The 23,400-nt window shown below is 50.5% G+C and overlaps 1 protein-coding gene across 3 annotated transcripts in view; it reads left to right on the top strand.

Annotated features, from left to right (window-relative positions):
* The first annotated feature begins 4,880 nt into the window (after positions 1-4,880).
* Positions 4,881-23,400, top strand: part of LOC122365560 (transcriptional activator protein Pur-beta-B-like) — a 51,975-nt gene continuing 33,455 nt past the window's right edge. For 2 of the 3 annotated variants that reach the window (XM_043336870.1, XM_043336868.1), the window contains exon 1: positions 4,881-5,242. In XM_043336870.1, coding sequence (XP_043192805.1) covers positions 5,197-5,242 — 46 coding nt within the window. In that variant the 5' untranslated portion in view covers positions 4,881-5,196. Of the gene's footprint in view, positions 5,243-15,656; positions 15,894-23,400 lie in introns of those variants that run through there. The other variant, XM_043336869.1, reaches the window with a different exon arrangement.

The raw sequence follows: 23,400 nt of genomic DNA, 5'->3' as shown, positions 1-23,400 counted from the left end.
GCAGCCGGCTCTGCTGCAGCTGCGCCGTCTGCCGGCTCAGGTCGCGCGGGGACAGCACCGACTCCAGCAGGCGCTCCAGCAGGCCGAGCGCCGTCGGCTGGGCGGCCGTCAGCAGACGGGGCCGGGCAGCCAGCACGCGACAGGCCACCTGCAGGCCGTGGTGCAGCGACAGCCAGACGGCATCAGCACCGTCGGCGGCGGCAGCTACGTGACGCAGCACCGTGTCCAGCGCCGTGTCGAGCTCGGCGTCGGTCGGCGGCGGCTGCCGGCCGGACGCCGCCCGCTGCAGCCGCGTCACCGACTGCAGAAACTGGAGCGAGGCGCACCCACTCGGCGACACCGGGGGCTCCGGAGGGGCCGGTGCGGGCGCGTCACCGCTGAGTTTTGACGAGTCGTCGATTTCAGAGGTGTTCTCGTCAACTGCCTCTGATAGTGAGGTGTTTATGGAAGCATCGTCATTGAGCCTCTTTTGTGAAGCACCGTTGTCGTCTGTGCAGACGCGTCCTAGCTTCAGTTGTGAATTATCCGAAGTGACTAGCGTTCCACCTCTCTTTGAGAGAGAGTTAACACCTCTCTTTTCCGGAGAGTCACCATCGTCGACGTCTTCTCCGACCGGGAGGGGCGTGTGGATTGCGTCCAAACGAGGAGACTTTGAATTAGTGCAGCCGAACAGCTCCCGCTCGACTGAAAAAAACCGCCGCGACGTCCGCAAATGGATCGGCGTTGGCAGCTATCTTGCTCCGGAGAAGTTCGACATAATCTTGAGTCGAAACGCCGGCAGGGCGCAGTCTTATTATCGATATGGCGAGTGCAAATTTTGTGCATGCCATCACCTCTGCGAGTTTTATTTACAGCTTGAACTCCCTTTAGGCCTCGGAAGTGGCCGATTAAGTACCTATATTCTGTAGAGAATGGTTTCATTTCAATCTGAAACAAACGACATCACATCAAGCTAGACTGAGACAACCTTGTCTTGACCGTAAGAATTTTGGTCTTGACCATTGCGCAGCCAAAAGGACGAACACTCAATTACCTACCACTGTGCATTAACCTTGATATTTACGATATTTACAAGTCCTATTTATTTGTGCAGTTTTTAATAATTTCAGGAAATCTACAACACAATATCAATCAAATTTCAACGGTGAGTAGGCCCGCTTAGTTCAACGGAGTTCTAGAGCCTTGAGACGAGTTCAACTTGTGATTGTGTTGTTCTTTTTCCCCATACCTAAGATTCTTACAGATTGAGATACCTTTTCCCGTTTCCCGTTAATTTAGCGCCTTGCTTTTTCCGTTGTATATACCCTGCCAAGGCCCTAAATACCCTAAATTGCTCTACCTTCCCTGCTAAATACATACCAGGGGGGTTCGCTCCCGTGCCTTCAGCATTACGAAAAATGGCAACAGCCCGTGAGCAGCATCAGCGCTCACGCACATGTTCAAGGAAAATAACATGTAATTAGCTGCTGACGACGGCCCTCTCCACCAATCAGAGCTCGGTAACTCGAGCGCTGATTGGCTGGTAGCAAACGCGTCATATGTGGGTCTCATTTTTTGCTATCAGTGAACGCGTTATTTAATACACAGTGGCCTATGGAGAATGGCCCGCGGAATTGAAGGTCAGTGTTTTATTGCTTCGTACATGCGAATGGGAGTATTTGAGTGGCAGTTGACACCATTTTCGAAATCTACAGTGAATTTCTGATCGACTCATGTATATATTTTTATGAATTTGACAGTATTAGTGCTACATAGTCGGTGTTTTATGTTGGTGTTGTTTCTCTCGACCTTTGTCTTGGACTTTAATCATATCTTTTCTCGAAAGTGCTTGCCATAACCAGGTCTAAACTGTATCTGTATAAAGGGAATATGTGTTGAATATGAGGGGAAAGTAGTCATGACCATTCTGCCTATCAAACTGCCAGAAGGTGTGCTTGTAAGGTGATTGAAACTGCAGTACGGGTTGCAGATGTGGGTTTGACATTAGCATTGTTGTTGTAACCCCACTTGCTCTAATAAAATGGCAACATGGGGTTATGTACACACTATTGCACAGCCTGGTATCAAGCTGGTTGATATGTGGAGGATAATGAAAGCATAAAAGAATAGGAGCGTTGCGTCTTGTGACTTATGTCAAGTCATTTTAAATCAAATGATTGTGATTGTAACTTTTACTTCAATTATTATTGCAAGTTTTGACCTTTGTAATCATCAATTTTTATGTATACCAATTTCATATGCCTGTGTAATGTCTGTGCGGCTTTGTGCAGTGTGTGTGTCTTGAAACAAACCAATTTATTTTGTACCTTTTTGTACTTCAACAAATGTATGTCAAAGGACAAAAATGTCATGTCTATTATCATTGACACTACTACAGCTAACTTTGCCTGTATTCCTATCTTTCAGAGGCATTCAATTCAATCTGCTTTCCAGTGCAGTACCAAGGAGGCTGCAACTGAAACTCGCACAAAGGCAATCAAGTGTCACTTCATCAGCCTACAGTAACAGCCCATCTGTAATCAAGATATGGATGAAGGGGCATAGAAGAACAACCAGTTCAAACATGAAAAGATTGTATTTTGTTTTGGAAGCTATTTCTTAGCATAACAGAACAGTACACTTGCTGCTTTTTATGTTTGCCCTGTGTGCAGTTTTGAATAATTTTAACCATGAGATGCTTTTGTCAACTTTTCTCTTTACATAAGCTTCCTTTGTCATGCATGTGTAATTTTGAGTTAACATGCATGATGTATGGACATTTCCCTTGGCTCCATAGAAGTTAAAACTACTTGCAAGCTTTGGTTATGGACATTGGTGCTATATATGATGCTTCAAATGTGTCCAGTAGTTGATGAAGGGAGAAGAGGAGTAGCACAGCTGATAGCTATTACCAAAAGTATGTGCTTGTCTGCACTTCGGGCTGTTTTACTTCCTTGAGTTAAAAAACCCTCATCTTTTGTTTCTTTCCTGTGTGCCCATTGTTTCCATGGTGCTATACATAAACGACAAGTTTGAAGTTGGTACCCAAGTGAGCAAAATGTGTATTATTTCAGTCCGTCTTGAATCATTCGTCTTGAATTATATCCCTAACTGACATCCTGTTATTTGTCCTGCAATGTCTGTGCCTGTGTCCGCCCTTACCTCCGGCTCCAGCCTCCAACCAGCCCTGCTGAGCTCTGTCGCCGGCGCGGTGTGTCGCAACGTGCTGTTTCTCCACTCCAGCCGACAGCTGCTAGGAATCGTCCTGTGCCATGCGCCATGCGACACAGCAATTGTAAGCTGCAGGTCACATTCGGACTGATTGGCTCCGCGTATGTGCATCCGGCCGGGAGCTAGTCGATATCAGGGACGTGGGTCGGACTGTTGTGGCGGCGTGCACTGTGCTGGTTGAAGTTGTATTTCTGTTAGTGAAAAGCATTAATACATAACCGTGGCCGCAGCCCAATGTTATTGTGGATTTCAGAGGGAGTGGCCAGTCAGGAGGGCCCCATGTGGGTATGGATCCAGTGTCCAGTGGGATTGGGCATTGGCTAAGATTTCCGGCGATTGATAAACGCTTCTATGATAGTAAACCTATTGAGTTATGAGGGGAGGTCACGTGACGGACCTGACCTTACTAAACTCTTGTGAAAACACGACACATACGAACGGTAAGAAACCGACAACTCTTCTTTCTGCCAAGTGTCATCTTTATGTGAAGGATTTCTTGGCACTGAGTGTTCAGAAATTGCGTTGTTTTTGGACTGTGCAGAGGCTCACGAGCGACAACATAGGTCAACAACCTGACCTACCATAAATATGCGACTTGTACCATAAGATCCAGCTTGATCAAAAGATAGGACATGTCAAATTTCATCTCTTTATCTCAAAAGAATTTTGAGCTATCGTAAAAACCGCCAGTGTGGCACCATATCGCCTCCGCGCGCGGTCGGAAGGTAAAAGTTCGCCGGCTCTAACTAAACAAATAGTCGTCGTATCGCAAATTCATTGACGGCGCTCGAAGCGTCGTTCAATTTACTTTCGAAACATATCCTAACATTACCGTTTAACTGCCCCGCGCAATCACCAACAAGCAAAAGTTCCGCGCATCCCTCCTCATACAGTGTTAGCGGCGGCCGGCCGCCGGCCGCTGACCCACATTCGCGTCATCAGGGAATGCCGCAACTAATTTATTGTTTCCAACTTTTTTCCCGGAGCGTTCTACCTGGTTTATATAGCCTTGATACATACTCTGCCTTTTCCGCTGCGCTTATTTTGTCTCAACGCGCTGTTCATGTCAAGGCCACTAATTTAAAGGACGTACTATACTACTGGGACGCAGAGGCGGATCCAGCTCAGAGTTTTTTTTTGGGGGGGGGCAAACCATAACAATCTATCGATTTTTTCCACGCCTCGTCCATAGGCGCTATGTTAAAATCATGCCGTTTGGGAGGAGCAAATGCTCATTTTGCCCCCCCCCCTCTGGATCCGCCACTGCTGGGACGCACTGCTAATGCAAATTGCACGCAAATTGGTCGAGGTGGTGTCTGGCGTAACTGGCTCCATAAAAAGCAAAAGAAATAATGAGTTAAAAAGTTGAACCATTCTGCCTGGTAGAATATTCCAAAAAAAGTAGACAAAAACGTTAAAAATGAGCTAACAAGGAGAACCATGCCATGTTCCAGAGCTGACGTGGTTGCACTGTTGAGTGTTGCAAGGTTTTCTCAAAATGACATGTTTTTTTAAGCATGCTTGGTAGTTAGAAATATTGTCAAAATGGCTCATAGTTGAAGCCGAAATTCGCGCGCACCACATCAATAAGGCAGCAATACAATTTAGTAGCAACTTCTACTTCAGCTTGGTTTGCAGAAATAAGACAAAAGCGACGAAAGTAGCGCACCAAACAAGCAAGAGACCGCCCACTTTCAGGAAAGCATTGACGGGAATGGGAGCTGATTAATTGCGTCCAGAATTTGCATATTAATTTTTCCACTGCCATTTTAGCCTATATAAAACAAATAACCTTAAATCAAACGGGTTCGGAGAAGAAGAATCTCCTAAACTTTGTGATATTAGTAATGTGATAGGAAGACGAAGAGTTTCTGAGTGGTTACCTACATGTTGATGTGATTATCAGAACCTAAACTGAAACTGCTCCTGGTTAAACATTTTCAAAACTGCTTCTACCTGTGAAGAGGAGAACACAAAATCTACAAGATGATTTCTCCCTCTGACAATGGCAGCAGTGAGGACCACGAGAATGGTAAGTCCAATTACCAATACGAATGAGCTAGTCGTCTTGCGGGCTTTTGGTGTGTGCTGTTGAACCATAAGAATAATGATAACTTAAACTTTTGAGTTCTGACTGTGAAAGGCTCAGACATAATTGTATTGCTTTTTCAAATTGTTCAACTTTTTTAGTACCTAGAAGTTATCTTTGCGGAACTCAAACTGAGTGGCGAGTGCTCCTGTCACCTATGCCTGTAAGTTGTAATTGGATGGGAACTTCAACCAACTTCGATTGTGACCAGTGAGGTGAAGATCAAGATGAGGTAGGTACCTACCATTACAAGTAATCTTTGATGAAGGAACTTGCTTTTTTGTTACCTTTCCAAATGTCACAGCTGTACCACATTCAACATTGCTATGGCATGTTAGCTCATCCTTAACATAAATTAATCAAATACATAAGAGGGGTGAATTATGTTATTAACAGAGTGTAGGTTATACCTAAGTATTTGATTATTGAGATAAAATCCACATGGTCTGGTGAGAACACTCATTGCTGGCAATTCCTAGAATAATCCATTGAATGTGAACAAAACAGATTGGCAATGTAGGTGCAAAGGGGGCACAAAAATCATGAGAATCAGCATTAGACAATATAGAAATTTGATTTGCAGATGTCCAATCCTCAGTACTGATGCGCTTTTAGTTTTAAGATGTTAAAGTTGATGATCTAAGATCAAAGATGAGATAGTTCTGTTCTGGTTAGTCTCATAAAGTCATAGCTAAGATGTGCAGAGAAAAGATACTAGGATCAATGAAAATCATGACTGATATTACTGGGCTCATGTTTTATAGTATTGAAATATGTATTTATCTTACTCAAGCTTTCTAGACTCTTGGAAAGAGTTAAGAAAAATACAATGAACTTTTGGTCTAATTTTAAGCAAATAGTTCTCAGCCAGAACTGGTGCTGCCTAGCTTCCCCTAATAAGGTAGGTAGGTAACAGCATTACAATATCTTTTATGGTAATTTAACCTAAAGGGATTGAAACTTCATTTCTGACACACCACACACTTTAAAATATTATTTTGACACATGTGTAACCTTCAATACAACCCATTCATATGTTCAACTAAATTTGTTCTTTTAGGAATAATTAAATGATTTGTTGGGCAAAATTAACACCAATGAATCCTACAATTGATGTAGCCTAATTTAGCTTCAACAGCAAACTACCAGTCTCAAGATATTTGAGAGGATTAATTCACTATTTAATAGGTCAACTCAAACATGGTCAGCAATTTCACAGTCTGTGGGTAATGTGCTATTAATATTAAGCATTTCTATCTTAAGAACTTCCTGAGCTGGTGATGCCTAAATAAACCAAACTAATGCTTACCTGACACATATGCATACATGTTGACATTTTTTATAAGTAGTTGCTTTTACAAATTCACATATGCAATTTACATTGAACATGATTGATACATTTTTTTATTAACAAATTGTTTATTTTCAACCTTCCTTATTGGACCAAGCCAGATTAAATATTTTTTTCTGACATAATAAGTTATTTTTTTTTCTTAGTAACCAGTTTTTCACTAAAAATAGTGTCAACCCACGGTGCAGAAACACACAATTACATGCAAAATGTCATTTGCTCTTTCAATGAATCTATTTCAAATAATTTGATCGAACAAAGTGGTCGAGGCAAAGCTTATGATGACCAGAACTCGCAGCCAAAGAGTGTCTCCACGGTCCGATTAAGGAAGTCCGGGTTATTACGAGCGAGCGAGCGCAGCGAGCGAAGCGAGTCTTTTCAATATAACGGAAAAATCTCAGTATGAGCGGCCCGGCCCGGCCCGGCCTGTGCCTAACGCTTTTGAGAGGCTTATATCTCAGCAACCGCTGGACCGATTGGCCTGCGGTCTTTTTTTTGCTGGGTAGCCCCATCCCTTCTACCCCGTAATAGACTACTTTTTATACATCTCAGTGACCGTCGTGGCACGTGCCACGTGAAAAGTCAAGGGTGTTCAAGCTGTTTTGCGAAAGTAGTGATTTTGAGAGGCTCATATCTCAGCAGCCGCTTGGGCGATTGACTTGCGGTAATTTTTATAGGGTAGCAGCATCCCTTCTTCCAAAAATAGGATACTCTCGATGCATGTGGGTCACCCCCAGTGCACGTGCAAAATACAACAATAAGAGGTGTCAAATTTGTTCCCATTTTGATAACTCGATAATTACTGGGGCGATTTCGCTGAAACTTGGCATGCAGGTGGGCACCCACCAGGCAATGCATTCCTATGTGTTGCGGTTAAGGTGCTACTGCACGTGCGCACGTGCAGGGGGCGCTTCCAGATCTCGAGAACGGCTGGGCCGATTGCGCTCAAATTTGGTACACGGTTGGGGACTAGTTAGTAGGGTGCAGTGAAAAAGTCAGTTTGGACCCCGTTTGCACGTGCGCACGTGCAGAATGCCGCTTCCAGATCTCAGGAACGGCTGGGCCGATTGCGTTCAAATTTGGTACACCGCTAGCGACCGGTTAGAAGGGTGCTTTGCGCAAGCCCGTTGGAAGTACCCTCTCGCCCTTCCGCACGCGCAGCCTGCAGGGCTCACTATCTCGCTCGCTCGTTCTTCGCCCAAAAGGCGTTTTACTGGTCTGGAGAATTTGCCATTGGGGGACCAAAGTTGATCATTTTCATAAAACTTGACATGAACCGTTCGCCGGCTTTTCTTTGCCGCCCCACTCGCCGAGCATGATCCTTCAGCCGGCTGATGACCCGCGGCTGCCCAACTTGTCCTTCAGCCAGGCGCGAGCTGCCGCGGTGGTGGGGACGGTCACACCGTCCCTCTGAAAGCACAGAGGTCTGACACCTTGTATTTTTCGTCAAGGAGTCTCATATACGCCTGCCTGTCCACGTCCATTCTGGTTGATGGGAAACCAGTGGAGCATCAACTGTCCTTTCACGAGAGCCGCCCAGCACATGAATTTCTTGTTGTCCTGCTCTCGACAGGCGACTCTGGTGCCTGGGCCAACTGGTGATTAGTATCGCTCGTTTTGCTTGTTGGAGCTTTGCTTGAAAGGTAACCATCTTCATCAGTCCAGCTGGCATGTCTTCAAGGTAATTTGGCTGGTTCAGAAGCCACTGGCTGAAAGTAACTGTCAAAGCGGTGTGTGGCAGAAGGGAGCCATGATGGCTCCCTTCTGCCACACACCGCTTTGACAGTTACTTTCAGCCAGTGGCTTCTGAACCAGCCAAATTACCTTGAAGACATGCCAGCTGGACTGAGCCATGGTATGGCTCCCACGGCCAGCACATCTTTTGTGGGTGAGGTGCTGCCACCTCGCGGTGCTGCCGGGTACTAAAGCTTGGTCTTTTGGGATGGAGCCACTGTCTCACAGCTTTTATTTCAGCTTGCATTGGTCGAAGTTTCAGTGCAGTGCCAGTTATCCATCAGAAACTCTGAACTCGAAACATATCATACTGATAAAATAGGTAGACTCGGAAGGTCAGGATAAAATACACAAGGAGCTTTTGCATGGTCTTTCATATTCAAGTCAATATCCAAATCCATCAACTATCCGTTCTCACACACCCATCCATCGACCGTTAGATTGAGAACTGGGAATTTTACGTACATACAAGGAAGGGATGGTGTAATGGGTCTGTTTTGTCTTGATGATTATTGAAATATCAAACATCTAACCAATGTTGTCAAGCCTTTATGTAGGTCTTCTTTAAGGCGCTCAGCCCCGATTTGTCACCAGGGTGTCGGCGCGCCCTAAAGCCCCAATAAACAAACAAAGGTTACCCGACCAGACCAATACCTCCCCCTAATTCCTATCATCCTTCCGGCTCTGAGATGGTCTTACGAGTATTAGACCGAATGAGCCTAACCTAACAAAACAAACAAAATTCAAGTCACATCACAAAGAGTTGGGCACCTGTGCCTGATTGTTTGTCACACCTTGTTCCGCCTTCCCCTTACTGCTGAAGGGGCGTACTGGTGTCTCTTATGTCGTGTTTGATGCAAAAAAAAAAAAAAATCATTCATGCCCGTTAAGTAATTCCGAGTGTGAATACCTAGGTACTTCCAGGTGCCTGTTGAGGCGGCTCGGTGCGGTTTTTATCGGCAATTATTCCCAATTGCCGCCACTCAGATGGATCATGGAGAGGTCCTTTATATGTTTGGTGTGTATGTGCGTGCTAACGTGCTAACGAGAAGCCATTGACCTTTTGTCAATGGCGATTCATGAATGATGCTAAGCATTCACAAGCGCCAGCTTTACGTGCAACAATCATCAATCCTTTTGTCCCTTATTTCTGCTAAATTGTCTGAAAGCTCCTTCACTGTGTTTTCCATTCATCTGAAGAGATTTTTCACTGGGCTTACCTGGTAATCGCCATGTGAGTAATCGCTGCTTTTTCTGACACTCGCCACTCACAAAACATTCAAGTATTAATTGGGGAAAGTCTTATTTGATTACGTATACCAAGAATATGGTCTGATTGTTGTTATTTGAGTTCACCTCAACCTAAGCCTACATTATACGCAAGAAAACGCACCGGGATCCTATTTAAGGAGTCCCCAGCACAGATGGAGTGAACTCCTCATATGTATATCTAAATTAAACATGATCCACATCCACAAACATTAAGCATTTTATTTGTGTCATTGTTCAACATGCTAGACTCTTTATCCTCGAACTAATGAGCTCAGGTCAGTGTCTCGGCCGCCCTATTTTCATTCATTTTTGTTGAATGAAGCAATCACATACCAAAGCAGCAGTTGTCTTTCTTTGAAGCTGCACGAAATTTAGATATCTTTATTTGGAGATGGTTTGCCCAGTCTTTGTCAGCTTACTCGGACGGTAAGCTCAGTCGGCTGTGAGCTGTGTTTCATCACCGCCCGGTCGGTCGGAGCCGCTCATAATAGCTGTGCAGACTGGTTACCGGTGACGCGCCGCCGAGGTGGTTTTCTGGTTGGCTGCCTGTCTGGAGGGGCGCGTCGCCCACGCTCCGTACTGGTGAGGTCAGGGTGCTGATGGGCACTGACGGTCCACTGTCCTCCAGACAACCGGCGGCGGGCCGGCGACGGTAAATTTAGCGGGCGAGCAGACGGTCTAGTTCGGATCTCTCAGTTCACGGGAACTGGGGAGCTCCTGATGACTCGGAAGGCTCAGTCCTTGTATGGTGTTTCTTTGTGACGCTCCGGATAGCTGAGCCCTTAGGGGGCTCCTGACGGCTCGGATAGCTCATCCCACGCGGTGCTGTGGGTCTGACAATTCGGATAGCTCAATCCACAGATAGATCTTGACGCGTGGCCTGGTCTGAATGTCTTTGACCTGTGTCCACCTTGTGTTGCTGACCGAGGGCGAGTGGCACCCCGGCCCACGACGCCAGTATCGGTGTGTTTAGCAGCAACCTCAGCGCTCAGCAAGATGTCTGCAGGAAGATACTACGCTGAATCTCATTTCATCTACTGATGGAATTAAATATATTTTTACGCGGGTACTTGATAAACGGTGTGTTGCATTGCAACATCCCCGTATGTAGGTACAATGCAATGCATGAACTTATTAATGCACGCAAATAAGAAATGCCCGTTGCTGTCAGCTCAGGGAATCGTTGTGATTAGAGGGCCTCGTGTATCTTCGCTATCTGGTCACTGCAATTAAGCCACGTGTCTGGTCAGTGTGTCCAAAGTGTGTCTGCCCACGAACGGCGTCCGCTCCCCATACATACCACTAGCCGGGGGTGAAAGCTCTCCCTCACTCTCTCTCTCTCTCTCTCTCTCTCTCTCTCTCTCTCTCTCTCTCTCTCTCTCTCTCTCTCTCTCTCTCTCTCTCTCTCCCTCTCCCTCTCCCTCTCCCTCTCCCTCTCCCTCTCCCTCTCCCTCTTTCTCCCCCTCTCCCTCCTCCCCCAAGCGCACGCGTCCCTCACCTGTCCATAAAGCCGAGCGAGGGTCCAAGCAGCTCGCACCAGCCAGCCGAGCGGCTCGGCGACCCTCCCTGGTTCTCGTACTCACTCTCCTTGGACCCGACCCGCTCCGGCGGCTCGAGCAGCTCCACCGGGCGTCATGGCCGCCCCCTCCCCCCCAGCCAGGAGGGGGGGGGGACACTATCACCTGTGGGACGGCGTGTCCTTCGGCCGATAGCGTCGACCATCAGTCCGGCGCCGCCCTGCCCACCTCGCCCGCTAAATATAGACTGCACTCCATAAATCGTGGCGACTAGCAATGAAAACACTAATATAAATACGCTTCGGCCCCGTTACAGAGCGGGTTGTGCTGTTGCACTGTTGGAGCGCACAGTGGGCTGAAGTTTTGATGTTATCACTGTTAGGAGGTCGTTGGTGTGGGGTGGGAAGAAGACACGTGGCTTGAAGGAACTGGGCTTGACTCGTTCCTCATAGATATGTGATCCAGTTCGTGAACTGTAACGTTATTTATTCCTGTTATTTGTCCTGTCTGGGTTGTAGCATTGTTATTGAAAGCTGTCTAGATCCCTGAAGGTCACTTCTTGGTAAATTGCCACTACATTCCACAGCGAATGACATCAGACGTTTTTCGGTGAAATCTGTTTGATAGCTTAAAGTTATTTCTGTTGTATTGGTCACTGGGGCATTCCTGAACAATGAGTAGGTACGTGGAAGTCTATTAAATCCTACATGCAGCCCATCACTTTCTTTAATACTGCTACAATATCATTCTCAGAGGCCTGTTTCACTAACAAATGAAGTTTGCAATTACAAAGAAAACACTTGAGTTTTTAGTGAAACAGACATCTGATGAGATTTATATAGTTATCACGTGCATATTTTGCAGGGGTGCAGAGTCGATGGGTTTTCGGTGACTTCAACTCCGATTCCAACTTTGGCTTCCAAAAATCAACTCCGACTCCGGGCAGAACTGTCGACTCCGACGTACTCCGACTTCTACTCCGTAGTCCTGGCAGGCCTGCCAAGTCGATGTATAGAGTGCGGCAGAAGTTTTGATATTTTACGAATTGTTTCTTTCCTTCAGTAAAAATAATGCAACAGATTCATTCCCCATGAACCTGGACACAGCGTGAGACACGAACAGGTATGCTGGGCACACAGTTCTGCAGGGTATAAGGGCTGATGTCTGCCCACGCCCTCTTGAGCGCCTTTTGGAGTTGTCCGGTGTCGCTGGGAGATTCAGTCCTGTCAAGCTCTTGCTACACCATTACCCAGATCAATTTGATAGGATTTGGTCAGAACTATTCCCCAGCTATGTGTCCGCCCAGATATCGGACAGATGCTCCTGACGCCACCTCTGAGTTCTGGAAGACCGATGAGCAGGAGCACCGTCCTGCATGAAATGCTGTCTGAAGTTCGGGTCACCATGCGCCGCTTCAGAATGGAGGCGGTGGTGGCCGTCCTATTGATGGCAGGGAAGCAGGCTTTCTTCAGTTCTCCATATAGTAGTCGGCATCGACCACCATTTTCAGCGGGACCACGTCCAACTAGCCCAGGTCCTAATGGGACGTCGTGCGCCATACCATACCATCAGACGTGGCGAGGAATTAGCATGGGAATCTTACGGAACCTGAGCGGTGTTTCAGTCCATACTCGCTCTTTCTGGCGTGTTGGTTGGTAAAACAGGTGAAACGGCGACTCGTCGCTAAAGAGGACCCGTTTCTACTCCGGTTCCACTCTTCCGCACTCCGGGTTTTGCCTGTCTTACAAAGTGTAAGGCTCTGCACTAGCTGATTTTCCGTTGATTTTGACCCTTCGCCTGATGTGCGGGAATGGTTGGTCCAAGTGAGTCCTTTCAGTACCGACGGAACACCGTATCACTTTTGACTTAGCCCTCTAGCCAGCTTTTTTCGCAGAGTGTTCAGATATCCCAGGTGCTTTCTTCTTGACGATCTTGGGGACGGTTGAGATGCAGGAGGGTCGCCTTGCGTTCTGGTCTATCTTTGACGCTCCTCGCATCCTGAAACTTCTTCCACCAGCGCTTGGTGGTGAGAACTGCGACTCCGAAGTGTCAGGCAACGTACTTCTGTGTGTTGCCACTTGCCAGCCTAGTGCAAGCTAATAGCGCGACTACGAACCTGTAACTTGTGAAGTTAAACCTCCATCTCTAAGCCGTGGTTCATGCGCCAATCACTGGGTGAACAATGACCCAGGCTAGTCACCTTTTGGGTGAAGTTCAGCTGTTCAGCTAATTCCCGCCCCAGGGAAGGATGCAAGAACATAAGGACGTTCTCAGCAGCACGATATTTGGGATTATGTTGGAAATATTCCAAGTTATATCGGATAGACGGAAGATTTCAAAACCTTTGCCGCACGCTATATTTTTGACGACTCCGACTCCAACTCAGACTCTGAGTTCCAAAGTCGACTTTGAATCCGACTCCGCAGCCTTGATCATGTGTATCTAATATTCTATGTTTTGTTGTCCTGGGATTTATATTTGAGTCTTAACAATATTCCATGGAATTATCAACTATGTCAGGTATGTTCCATAGAATGCAGAAGGCTGTCTATTCGGTGGAATAGAAACTCCACGTAAGTCTGAAAAGCTTAGTTCGGTACCTTTCAATGGCCGAAAAAACTCCTACTGTAGAACTTTTGGACAGCTTGCATCGTTCATAACCTACCAGGGGCGATCTTAATCGTCAGCTAATATATTAGGGGATGCTTGGATTCAGGATGGTAGCAAAAGTAGTCATATACATACATAGGTATTACAGGGAACGTATGTACTTACCTAAACAATGAACAATAAGCATTTCTTTCGACTAATATTGTGAGTTCCCGAAAAAAAAAACAGACGAATTTATATCTCACTTTTTTGAAAACCATAAATTCCAGAAATATAAAAGTCACCAAGCGATAGTATATTCAATGTTATTTTGTGGTGTTGTGCTCACGTCGGTGTTGCATGCCGTCCGTCCAGCACATTTTCCACAAGGTTGCCAAAACGCTCCAGACACGGGGACGCATGTTGCCTCACTTATATATGCCACCGTCGTGCGCCCCGAATCGCATACTAGGCTTATTATCAAACTCATTGATCATTTTCCCATTTATCCGGTACACTTGAAGCTTGAGATATCCCCAAATTAAGAAATCTGGGCGTGACGTCTGGATACACCTTCAGCTGGGCGTTGCTTGTCTCGGTCTGAACCTCCTTTTTCTGAAACCAAACCAAATCTCGTGTCCTCCCAGTAGATGAAAAATAAAAACGGTTGTTTTTTTTCTTCGAGAACTCCCGGGTACCGAGGTAAAAATACTAAAAACCGAATATTTCAACGTCTTCAGTCTTTATCGCTGTGTCGAGTTAAGAGTTAAAGCCAACTCTTCTTACACTCATTGCAAGTGGTTATCACCTCTTTCCATATGAAAACTGCCGCGATTCCTAACTGGCATCAGAACGTTGCCCCTGCAAGACACGGGGCGTTACACCTACAGTGAGCATCAGCCACCACATGGTTTATATCTTCATATCTTTTTTAGGGTTTTACCTCCAGCTTACTCAGAGCTACTACAGCCTCTGTTGAACACAGCAATTACATCTATGATAGCATTGTATTTGCAACGGATTCAGTGAGGAAAGATACGTGCGCGCTGCGCAGTCAGAGACCACAGTTGCTCTGTCATATGGGGCTTTGAAGGACGCATCTCAATGGTGCATCTCAGGTCCCGAATTTCAGAGGACTGGACGAAACGCCTGAAGTGCGATTTTTATAGAATGCGTTTTATATATCTGCAGCAGTTGGCTTTGCCCGACTTTTGGAAGATGTTAATATAAAAATCACTTATTTTGCTTTATGCACAATCACAGAGGAAATGATCAAACGTCGTCGCTCATGACGGGCAACTGCCGCTTTTCCCTCTACTGTCCGTAGACCATTGCACTGAGTATCCAACATTCATACATGATGATATGAGAGCATCAGAGTGGGCCTTTCATCTGGGATAACTGCACAATGCAAAACATTTGCAGGGCCTCACTCCCCACCCCCAGGAGGGGATAGACCGTGGCGCGTGCTGTAAAGCCGTTAATTGTGTTCTTTTTATTATTTACCTATCAATGAATGATTCAGGACATAAAATTAAAAAGAGACATTAAACAGGTCAACCTGAGATGCTTGCAAACGCTTGTGCGTGCATCTTAGCAGTATGCAAAATTGGCCTTTGGCTAATTTGCCGCGTGCGTGTGCGCTGATGCCAAACATACATGCGCTTATATTCTCTCCCATGTTTTCGGCCTTCGTCTGATGCCTGAAGGTGTTAAGCGTTCAGCTGCCAGCCCAGCACGGTCTTTTCGGACGTCTCCTCACGGTCTGCGCCCCGACGGCCGTGCTGTTCGGTCGTCGGCGGGGGGCGGGGGGCGGTCGGTCGGCCAGCCGCTCATGGCCCAGCCCGTGGCGCCCCCTGTCGGCCGCCACCTCGGTCGCCGCCGCCGCTGCCGCCGGCTGGCCTGAGTGTGGAGCCATCGGCCGGGCCGCGTGGAGTGAGGGTGTTGGGGCATGAGAGGCGCGCGCGTGTGAGGCGGCGACATGTGTGGCGTGACACTGGCGCTCTGAGAGGACCCGGGAACGAGTGAGAACCAGCCAGCCAGGAGGAGAGACTCGGTGCAGCCATGTACCAGCCGCTGGGACCGCCGGACGCCCTATCGGGACCGTCCATGGGCGAACACTTCTATGAAGGTAGGCGACTGGGGGCGCTGTTGCCAGGTGATGCCATTTGCGACCCTCGGAGGGTGGGCGGCGGCGGCTGGCTTTCGCCGGCCTGTCTGAGGGTTTCCGTGTGTGTGGCGGCCTGACCTGACCGGCGCAGTGCTGGTGCTCTGGGCCGCCGGTCGGTCGGCCCACCGAGCCGCCCTCTGTCATGAACAGCCGGGCGGCCGGCGCGGCGTCGAGCTGTCGGGCCGGCCGCGCCGCCGCCGCCGCCGCCGCCGCCGCCAGCCGGCCGGCTGAAGGTCACCGGTCGCCGCGGCCGGCCGACCGCTCCGAGCGGCGGTAGCTCGGAGCGGTGGCCGGCTCACGCACAGACCGACCACGGCGGGTCCGCGGCCCGACCGACCCGACCCGACCGCCCGACCGCCGGGCGGGCCGCACTGCTGCCGCAGCCTCCGCCGCTACATGGCGCTTGGCGAGACATGCGCAGTCTCCTCCCGGCCTGCCAACGCCATTGATTTAGTGCTATTTTTGAGAGCCGAAACGGGCGGCGCCGGCCGCCGAGCCGCCGTGGCCTTGCGTACCCGTTCGGCTGATCACGTGGTGTGCGCATGACCGGCTATCGTCCTCCAGTTCGGCTCCCTGAGACCTGTTTATTTTCATTGCCTCCAGGCGTGTTGTGTTTGTGTTGTTCTTTTACAGGTGCATTCCATTCCAGTTGGCACGATTTGAGCTATTTATTTGCTTGCTGAAAGTGGAGCTGCTACAATTTTTGGTTACTCCGTACTCGTTTTCATGTCATCACAGGATTTCAACGTGTGCACTGCGCAGTGCTTCTTCTTCTTACAGTGCGTTTCATCTGACAACACTGCGCCCCTCGGCTGGGGATCGCAAATCTCAGTACGGGTTTTGACTTCGATTCCGCGGTATGGTAACGCTTGTTGTGCCTCATTTGTTTCAGTTTTAACTATTTGTCTCAAGTTTCTAGGCACCTGGAATGGATTCTACGCGTGGGCTACGTTGTTTCTGGCTGTCGGTCTTAGACTTTTGCTTCTGGTGCTTAGGCACGACTTTTCTCATCGCGTGGGCTATGTTGAACCTGTCTTTCTCGAACTTGTGGGCTGTGGCTAGGTATGACAACTAACTATTCCATGCAAAGTGTATGGAGGTTGGCGCATACCTTCACATGGTCGTGTTGTCACGTCGGACGCATTTAATTAGTAGAATCTGGTCTCAAGGTGAGCCTCTAAGCAAGTCGCCTCACACGTGCATCATGGCTGTCTAGTGTGTATTCGATCGATTCGAGGTATGCATGGCTGAAGTAACATGTGTTTGTCATGCATCAATATTAATGGCCTGTTGTGAGAAGTTACATCATTTTTCATTGGAACGAGTGACCTTGTCCATTTCATCAGCCTGTCGCTTAAGCTGCATCAGCCATTTTGGGAAGTGTCTATTGCTTTGATGCGGGTCCTGATGCGCATTGCGCACTCGAGGCGCAAATGCTCTTGGGCTTGGTGGCTACGCGCAGATCAAGATGGATAGCAAGTTAGGTGCTACTGAGCATGAGCACGAGGACAGCTGGCACAGCTGGCGTCCATTGACGAAGGGCTCCTTCCGATGGCCTATACCCTTGGGGATCCTCTTTGGATCAACCTTTCGCCTCATTGCTTAAACTCCAACGCGGTCGAATGATCCTCTGAATTTTGGGGTGGTTGTCTGCGTTTGTTCGTGTCTGATTCTTGTTCAGATAGGTGATGTCGCCATTCTGGGCTCATCGGTCAAGGTGTTGCTGATGAAGTTGTTCGAATGGCGTTGGACGATTCTATCGTCCTGACCTGAGAATAACCACCTGGGCAATCCTTCCGAGAGATCGCAGTCAGTCCTTCCCGGCCTTTGCAGCTGTCTGAACCACAGCGCTGAACAGCGGCTCTGCGGGTTACGACTAGCCACTTCCGCAACGACTGCCGTCTAGACTGTTAGAGTGGAATCTTTGCCGATTGACCTTTGGGTTATGCAACGGGCCATTGTACCGTTGTCTGAACGATGCGGACACAGGAAGTCGAAAATGAGTCACTAAAGTCGAGTTATGGGGATTGGGGAATGTTTGTGTTGTTTTAGGAGTTGAAGGTTGATGCGAGCTTTCTGTGATTGCTGTCCGCTGAGGCAGCTTATTGGAGGCGTTCTGAATGCTAACATCACCTTGGCAGTTGTGGTAGTTGCCTTTTGCATTCCATGCCTTTTACATTCGTCACTCATGCGTGATGGTGGGATGACGGCGAACTTTTGTCGCTCAGTTGAAATCAGAGCCTTCATAAATTACTACAGTCTTCGCATAAATTGGTTATCAACGGTTGAAGTTTGCTTCTAAGTTTAATTGGTGGATTCAATATGTTGATTCAAAGTGATGGCTGTAATTAATACCTATTTTACACGTATTGGAGGAGCCTTGGGGTTGAGTGATGAATAATTGCTACTGGGCTAAATATTGCTTGAATCCAATTTAAGTTGGTAGGACAAAATGGAAAGTTCGTGACACGGTGCGCGGGTCAATGCTGGGACTCTGACCCGACTGAATAGATCACGGCCGCGGGGACCGCCGCGCCGCTCGTTGAGGACAATCAGCACCGGACTGCTGCCGCCGCGCTGGTCAGTGGTCACCCGTGGACCCCCGACCCAGCTACGTGACCTGTCAGGGCGGTTATGGCGGCTGTGAGGGTCCTTGGGTGTGATGATATGATGGACGCGCTCCCGCATTTGTTCCCATATAGACCGCCTGGGCTGGACTAGTGGCTGTTGTGATGCGCCGCCGGTGCTGTAGCCTTCAGGGGCTGGCTAATCTGCAGCGGTAACCAGACATGAGACGCTCTGAATGCTGGGGCGTGCTTCTTCATAATCAGCGATTGTTTCCATTGGACCGGGACCGTTATCAGCGGCATCGCCATACCAGTCACTGATCAGTGATCGTGCAAGCCCAGTGGTTGTAAATGCGGGGTGATTTTCCTGAACTATCGCTAATGACAACCTAAACGACATAAGCGTTATGCATGGATCAAACTTCAAATATAGCTGTGGTAGTCCGTATGCCGCTGCTCTCTGTCAATAATTAGGATAGTGTTGTGACTTATGTTCGTATAAGATGGATTCTTTCATGGAAATATTTTCAGCTACCGAGTTACGTCGAAGTCATCATGGACAGAATTCACAGACGGTATTGTACAGCTTTCTTCTCGTGTAAGGCAAATACACAATACAAAGGCTGCAGCTGCACCGCGACATTCTGGCATGCCTATCTGAGCCGCCGGCACGCGGAGGTCGGAAACTGGGCGCACTGCGACCTTGGCCTCGGGGCGTTTGGCTGGCTGTGGTGGCGTTCGTATTGCCGACCTTTCCACCTCGGCCGGTTAGGTGAGATCGCTAACGGGATAGCTGACTGCGGAGAGCGGCGGCGCGGTATGAACTGAGACAATGCGAGTCACGGCTAACAGAGAGACAAGCCGTGGTGTTCTGGTGGATGCCGTGTGCTTATTTCAGACACTCCTTTCTGTGCGAAACATGATCCTAATGCAGCCGGGCTGTCTGTGTCCGGCTGTCTGTGTTCTCACTGCTGGTATCTCCCGTCGTGGCCGCCTGCTCAGGCGTAGGCCGTGGCTGGTGAGAATCCGCGGTGCGTGCTACTGAGAAGGTCTTACCGGTGTGAAACGGGCGAATGACTGCCGGCGGCTGTGCCCCATGCTCGGGTCAACTGACTGGTCAACTGCAACTGTCAGTCGTGCGATGAATCTGAATGGCTCAGTAGCTTGCAAGCTATAAACCATCGGCATGTATGGATTGGGGCTGGGGAATGCCAGTATCCTCTGTCCGATACTGAACTTACCGTCGCCGCCTGGTGCGCATTGCGCACTGTCATCGAGCGTCGCTGTCATTGACGCTGTCACAGTCACTATGATGGCTGTCAAAGGTGGCATACCACCAACCCCGACCATTCGAGTGCCGACTTTGCGTGGGCGCCGCGGATTCAATGATACAATTAGGGCGCCCTAAAATTCAATCATAATCGCCCCCTCGCCTACCTGATCGCCTCACCTCGCTTGTCTCGTAGTCATCCGGCCCCGCCTTTGGGCATACCCGGCTCAACAACAACAATGCCATACCCGGTGGCAGCCGCTTCGCCGGCTCCGTCCTAGCGGTCTGACCCCGGCGCTGCCCCGGAGTTTCATACGCGCGGCCTTGCGCGCTGTTTTGCCGGTCGGCAAAAACGACAGAATAGTTTTTGTGCAGCGCGCGAGTACGGTCCGATGGTGAATGGTGTCCGGGAGTGTGGCTGTTGGTGCCGGCGCGAGGGTCTCTCGTTCTGACCGCCCGCTGGGTGGGGGCGGAGCGGGGGCGGTTTTGGGTGTGATTAGTGTTTGTTGTTCTTACCGCACTGTAACTAACTACTGTACTTGCTGCGCCCGCTGGGTGTGTGCAGAAATTAGCCGGATGGTGGATTACTGATCAATCGACCCGGGTCTGACCTTGATTTGTCTGCCGTGTTGTGCCGCGCAGTCCATTGTCTTGGACGCGGAGTCTGGAGGTCTGGGCGAGCTGTCTGGCGGCCGGACAGGACAGATTCGCTGCCTGGTTAGGACAGGTGCGCTGTCTGGCGGCCGGTGGCCCGCTGGGCCGGGTATCGAGCCGCCGTTTGTCGGTCGATGGCTGGCGGGCGGGTCGGCGGCGCGGCCGGACGGTCGTCTGTCTGGCACCCCCGCCCCCGCCCCCGCCCCCGGCCCGGCGGCGCTCCGAGCCGGACGGGGGCCGCCTCCTGCGCCGCGCGCCGCGCTGGCCTGCCTCCGTGCCGCCGCCGCGGCAGCCCTGACCTAGAAATGGTGGGGCTGCCCGGCCGGCCGGCTGCGGCGGCTCCGTCCGCCACCGGCCGCCGCTTGTTGGTGCCGAGCAGGCAGGCAGGCCTAATACGAGCACAGATAGGCCTACCCAGGCCTACCGAAGGGCAGGCAGTGCTACCGGTGTGGGCAGAGAGGACGGATAGGAGAGCGGGCCAGGACGGACCCGACTGATGCAACTGCAGCGCGTGCATGACAGCCACCTCGTACAGAGCCAGCACAAAGTGCGCTATACTCTAAAGCCATGGAGAAACGGGACAGCGCAGCCTGAATGGAAAGGGCGACATAAGGCAGACAGTTTCAAAAGGGCTCTGGGACAGCACCGGCCACGCGGTGCTGTTCATTTGATTTTTTTTTATAGAAAGTTGTCAGAACTACCACAGTATCAGATAACGCATACGAACAAAACTGGTGGTTGTAAAAACAGTGACGTTTGAAGTAGGTAGCTACCTGAGTCGATGAAGTCTTTTTTAGGCTTTTTATTGCTTCAATTGGGTCAAAAGTGCAGCTTAGATCGTATGTTAGCGTATCGAACGTCAGCGGATGATCCAGACCATCAAAAGTAAGTAAGCTGATGAGCTTAGCAAAGCAAATTCCACAATATGAATTTGGAGCCATGTTTCCGCGTCCCTTCTTCCGACTGAGGTGACAAGTATAATGCTAGGGGTCAACTTCCCCAGTTAATGCTAGTCGCAAAGCATTTCAGTGGACAACTCCGGCTGCGCCCGCCCCTCTTATCCTTTCCACTCCGCCGGTGGCCGTTGCTCACCATATCGCTTCTCGTCCAGCCCCGCCCAGTGAAAATTCCTCTGTGCTTTGTATTTTCGGTCTTTCTTTCTTTCGGTCCTGTTGGATCTTTGTTGCATGGTACAAACGCGCAAATTGAAGGTGAAGATTCGCTGTTGTTTTGTCGAGTGTGAAGCGGGAGTGGGTCCATCGCCGTCCTTATCGGATCCATTGACAGACTTCCCGCGCCCACATTTTGCGGACTCCAGAAAGAGCCGCCAAGATTACGGCCATTGCAGCGAGAAGATAATCACGATGAGGTGACGGGATATGTTTGATGCCACGAAAAGGCGCTTAGCTGTCCATCGCACGTTTGTATCTACTATCCACGGATCATGAATTAAATGACAAAGCTCCGGCCAGGTGTGCCAAGCCGGCACCCCCCCCGGTTTTGGTGACACCTGTTGGTGTTTTTCGCCCGGTGTGCGGTGTGTTGGCGGGTGCTCTGACCGTGCTGGCTCAGCTCGCTCGGCGGGGTACGGTACTGTTTGTGCCGTCCGCCGCTGCGCTGCAGAGGCTCGTCCTTTGTGCCGCCACGGCCGCGCGCTGGGCCAGCCCGCCGCGCCGGCCGGAGCGAGCCGCCAGCCGGCGCGGCGCGCGCGACCTCGCCGTGTCATGGCGGCCGGCGCGGCGCAGCCGGCGGATAGCCTCGGAGCCGGCCGGTTGCTGGGCGGCCTGTCTGGCGGCCGGCGCGGCTGCCGCAGCGGACGGCGCACGTGCGGAGACACGCCACCTGCCCGCGAGCGCTCCGACCGACTGCATATAGCCGCGGCGCGCGCATCGGCACGGGCAACACCGACGGTCAACTGTCCGCGAAATTCTGCCCGGCCTCTGCGTTCTTTGGGCAGCGAAAAATGCCAAATCCGGCCTGTCAACTCGAGTACCGCTGCCAAACTCTTCAGACGCATGTTGTGGGCGCGAGCACATGAACAGCGTTTGTGGTGCTTGCGCCGGGCTGTCGGGTTTGGTGCGTCGGCAGATAGCACTGTGATAGCGTGGTTGCGGGAATCTGTATCGGCCCAGGACACTGGGAACGGAGTCAGGTGTGCCGCCGCACTGCCGCCGCCGGCGGCGCTGGGTCCGTGGCCGGCGGGCACGCATGGCGGAACGTCTCTTTGTCTGGGCCGGTACGGTCGGCCTGCTGACTGCCAGATGGACCTGACAGTCGGGGGTTAAAGTTCACCAAATGCATATACAAATGTCTGATGTAGCCCGTCAGTGCAGTAGTGAGCAGCCGCCCCCGCCATCGCCGCCGTCGCCGCGGCCCGCACGCACGACGGGAAAGTGTTGGCCTCGGTCGGCTGGCGGGCGGCGGCCGCCCTAGCAACAGACCCGCCGCCGGCCGACCTTGCAGTCCGCTCGGACGGCGCGGCGGCGGCGGCGGTGGCGGCGGCCCATGGCCCGGCCGGGTCGGCGACCGGCCCGTCTGACGGCCGCCGCCGCCGCCGCCGCCGCCGCCCGGCTCTGGTCGATATGCGCCGCCGCTGATCTGGGCCGCCGCCGCCGCCGCCGCCGCCGGCCGGTCATGCACGCCGCCGACCGGTAGTTGTCCGGTCGGCCGCCAGGTGGCAGTGAGAGCACGCAGGGCCAGCTGGCGGCTGTCGGACCATGGGCGGATGGCGGGGGGCGGGGACGGACCGCGGTGGGCGGGCAGCCAGCCAGCCTGCTCTTGACCGTGATTTAGAGTGCCAATGTTTTGTAGGCATCGGCTTTGGAGCACCTGCCTATGAACTGCCAATTTTGGCGGAACCACTCGGTAGTTTGGTTGGATGGCGATGCAAAAAAGGTGTCCAGGCCATTTGAGAGTGTCATTTTACCGTGTGCGTTGATGTCCTTTCCCCCTTGTCTATGGGATGTCCCGTTTGAGT

This window comes from Amphibalanus amphitrite, unplaced genomic scaffold (genome assembly GCF_019059575.1).
Source record: "Amphibalanus amphitrite isolate SeventyFive unplaced genomic scaffold, NRLGWU_Aamphi_draft 000748F_arrow, whole genome shotgun sequence".
In the NCBI taxonomy this organism is placed as follows: Eukaryota; Metazoa; Arthropoda; class Thecostraca; order Balanomorpha; family Balanidae; genus Amphibalanus; species Amphibalanus amphitrite.
This window is presented reverse-complemented; position numbering and strand designations above follow the sequence as displayed.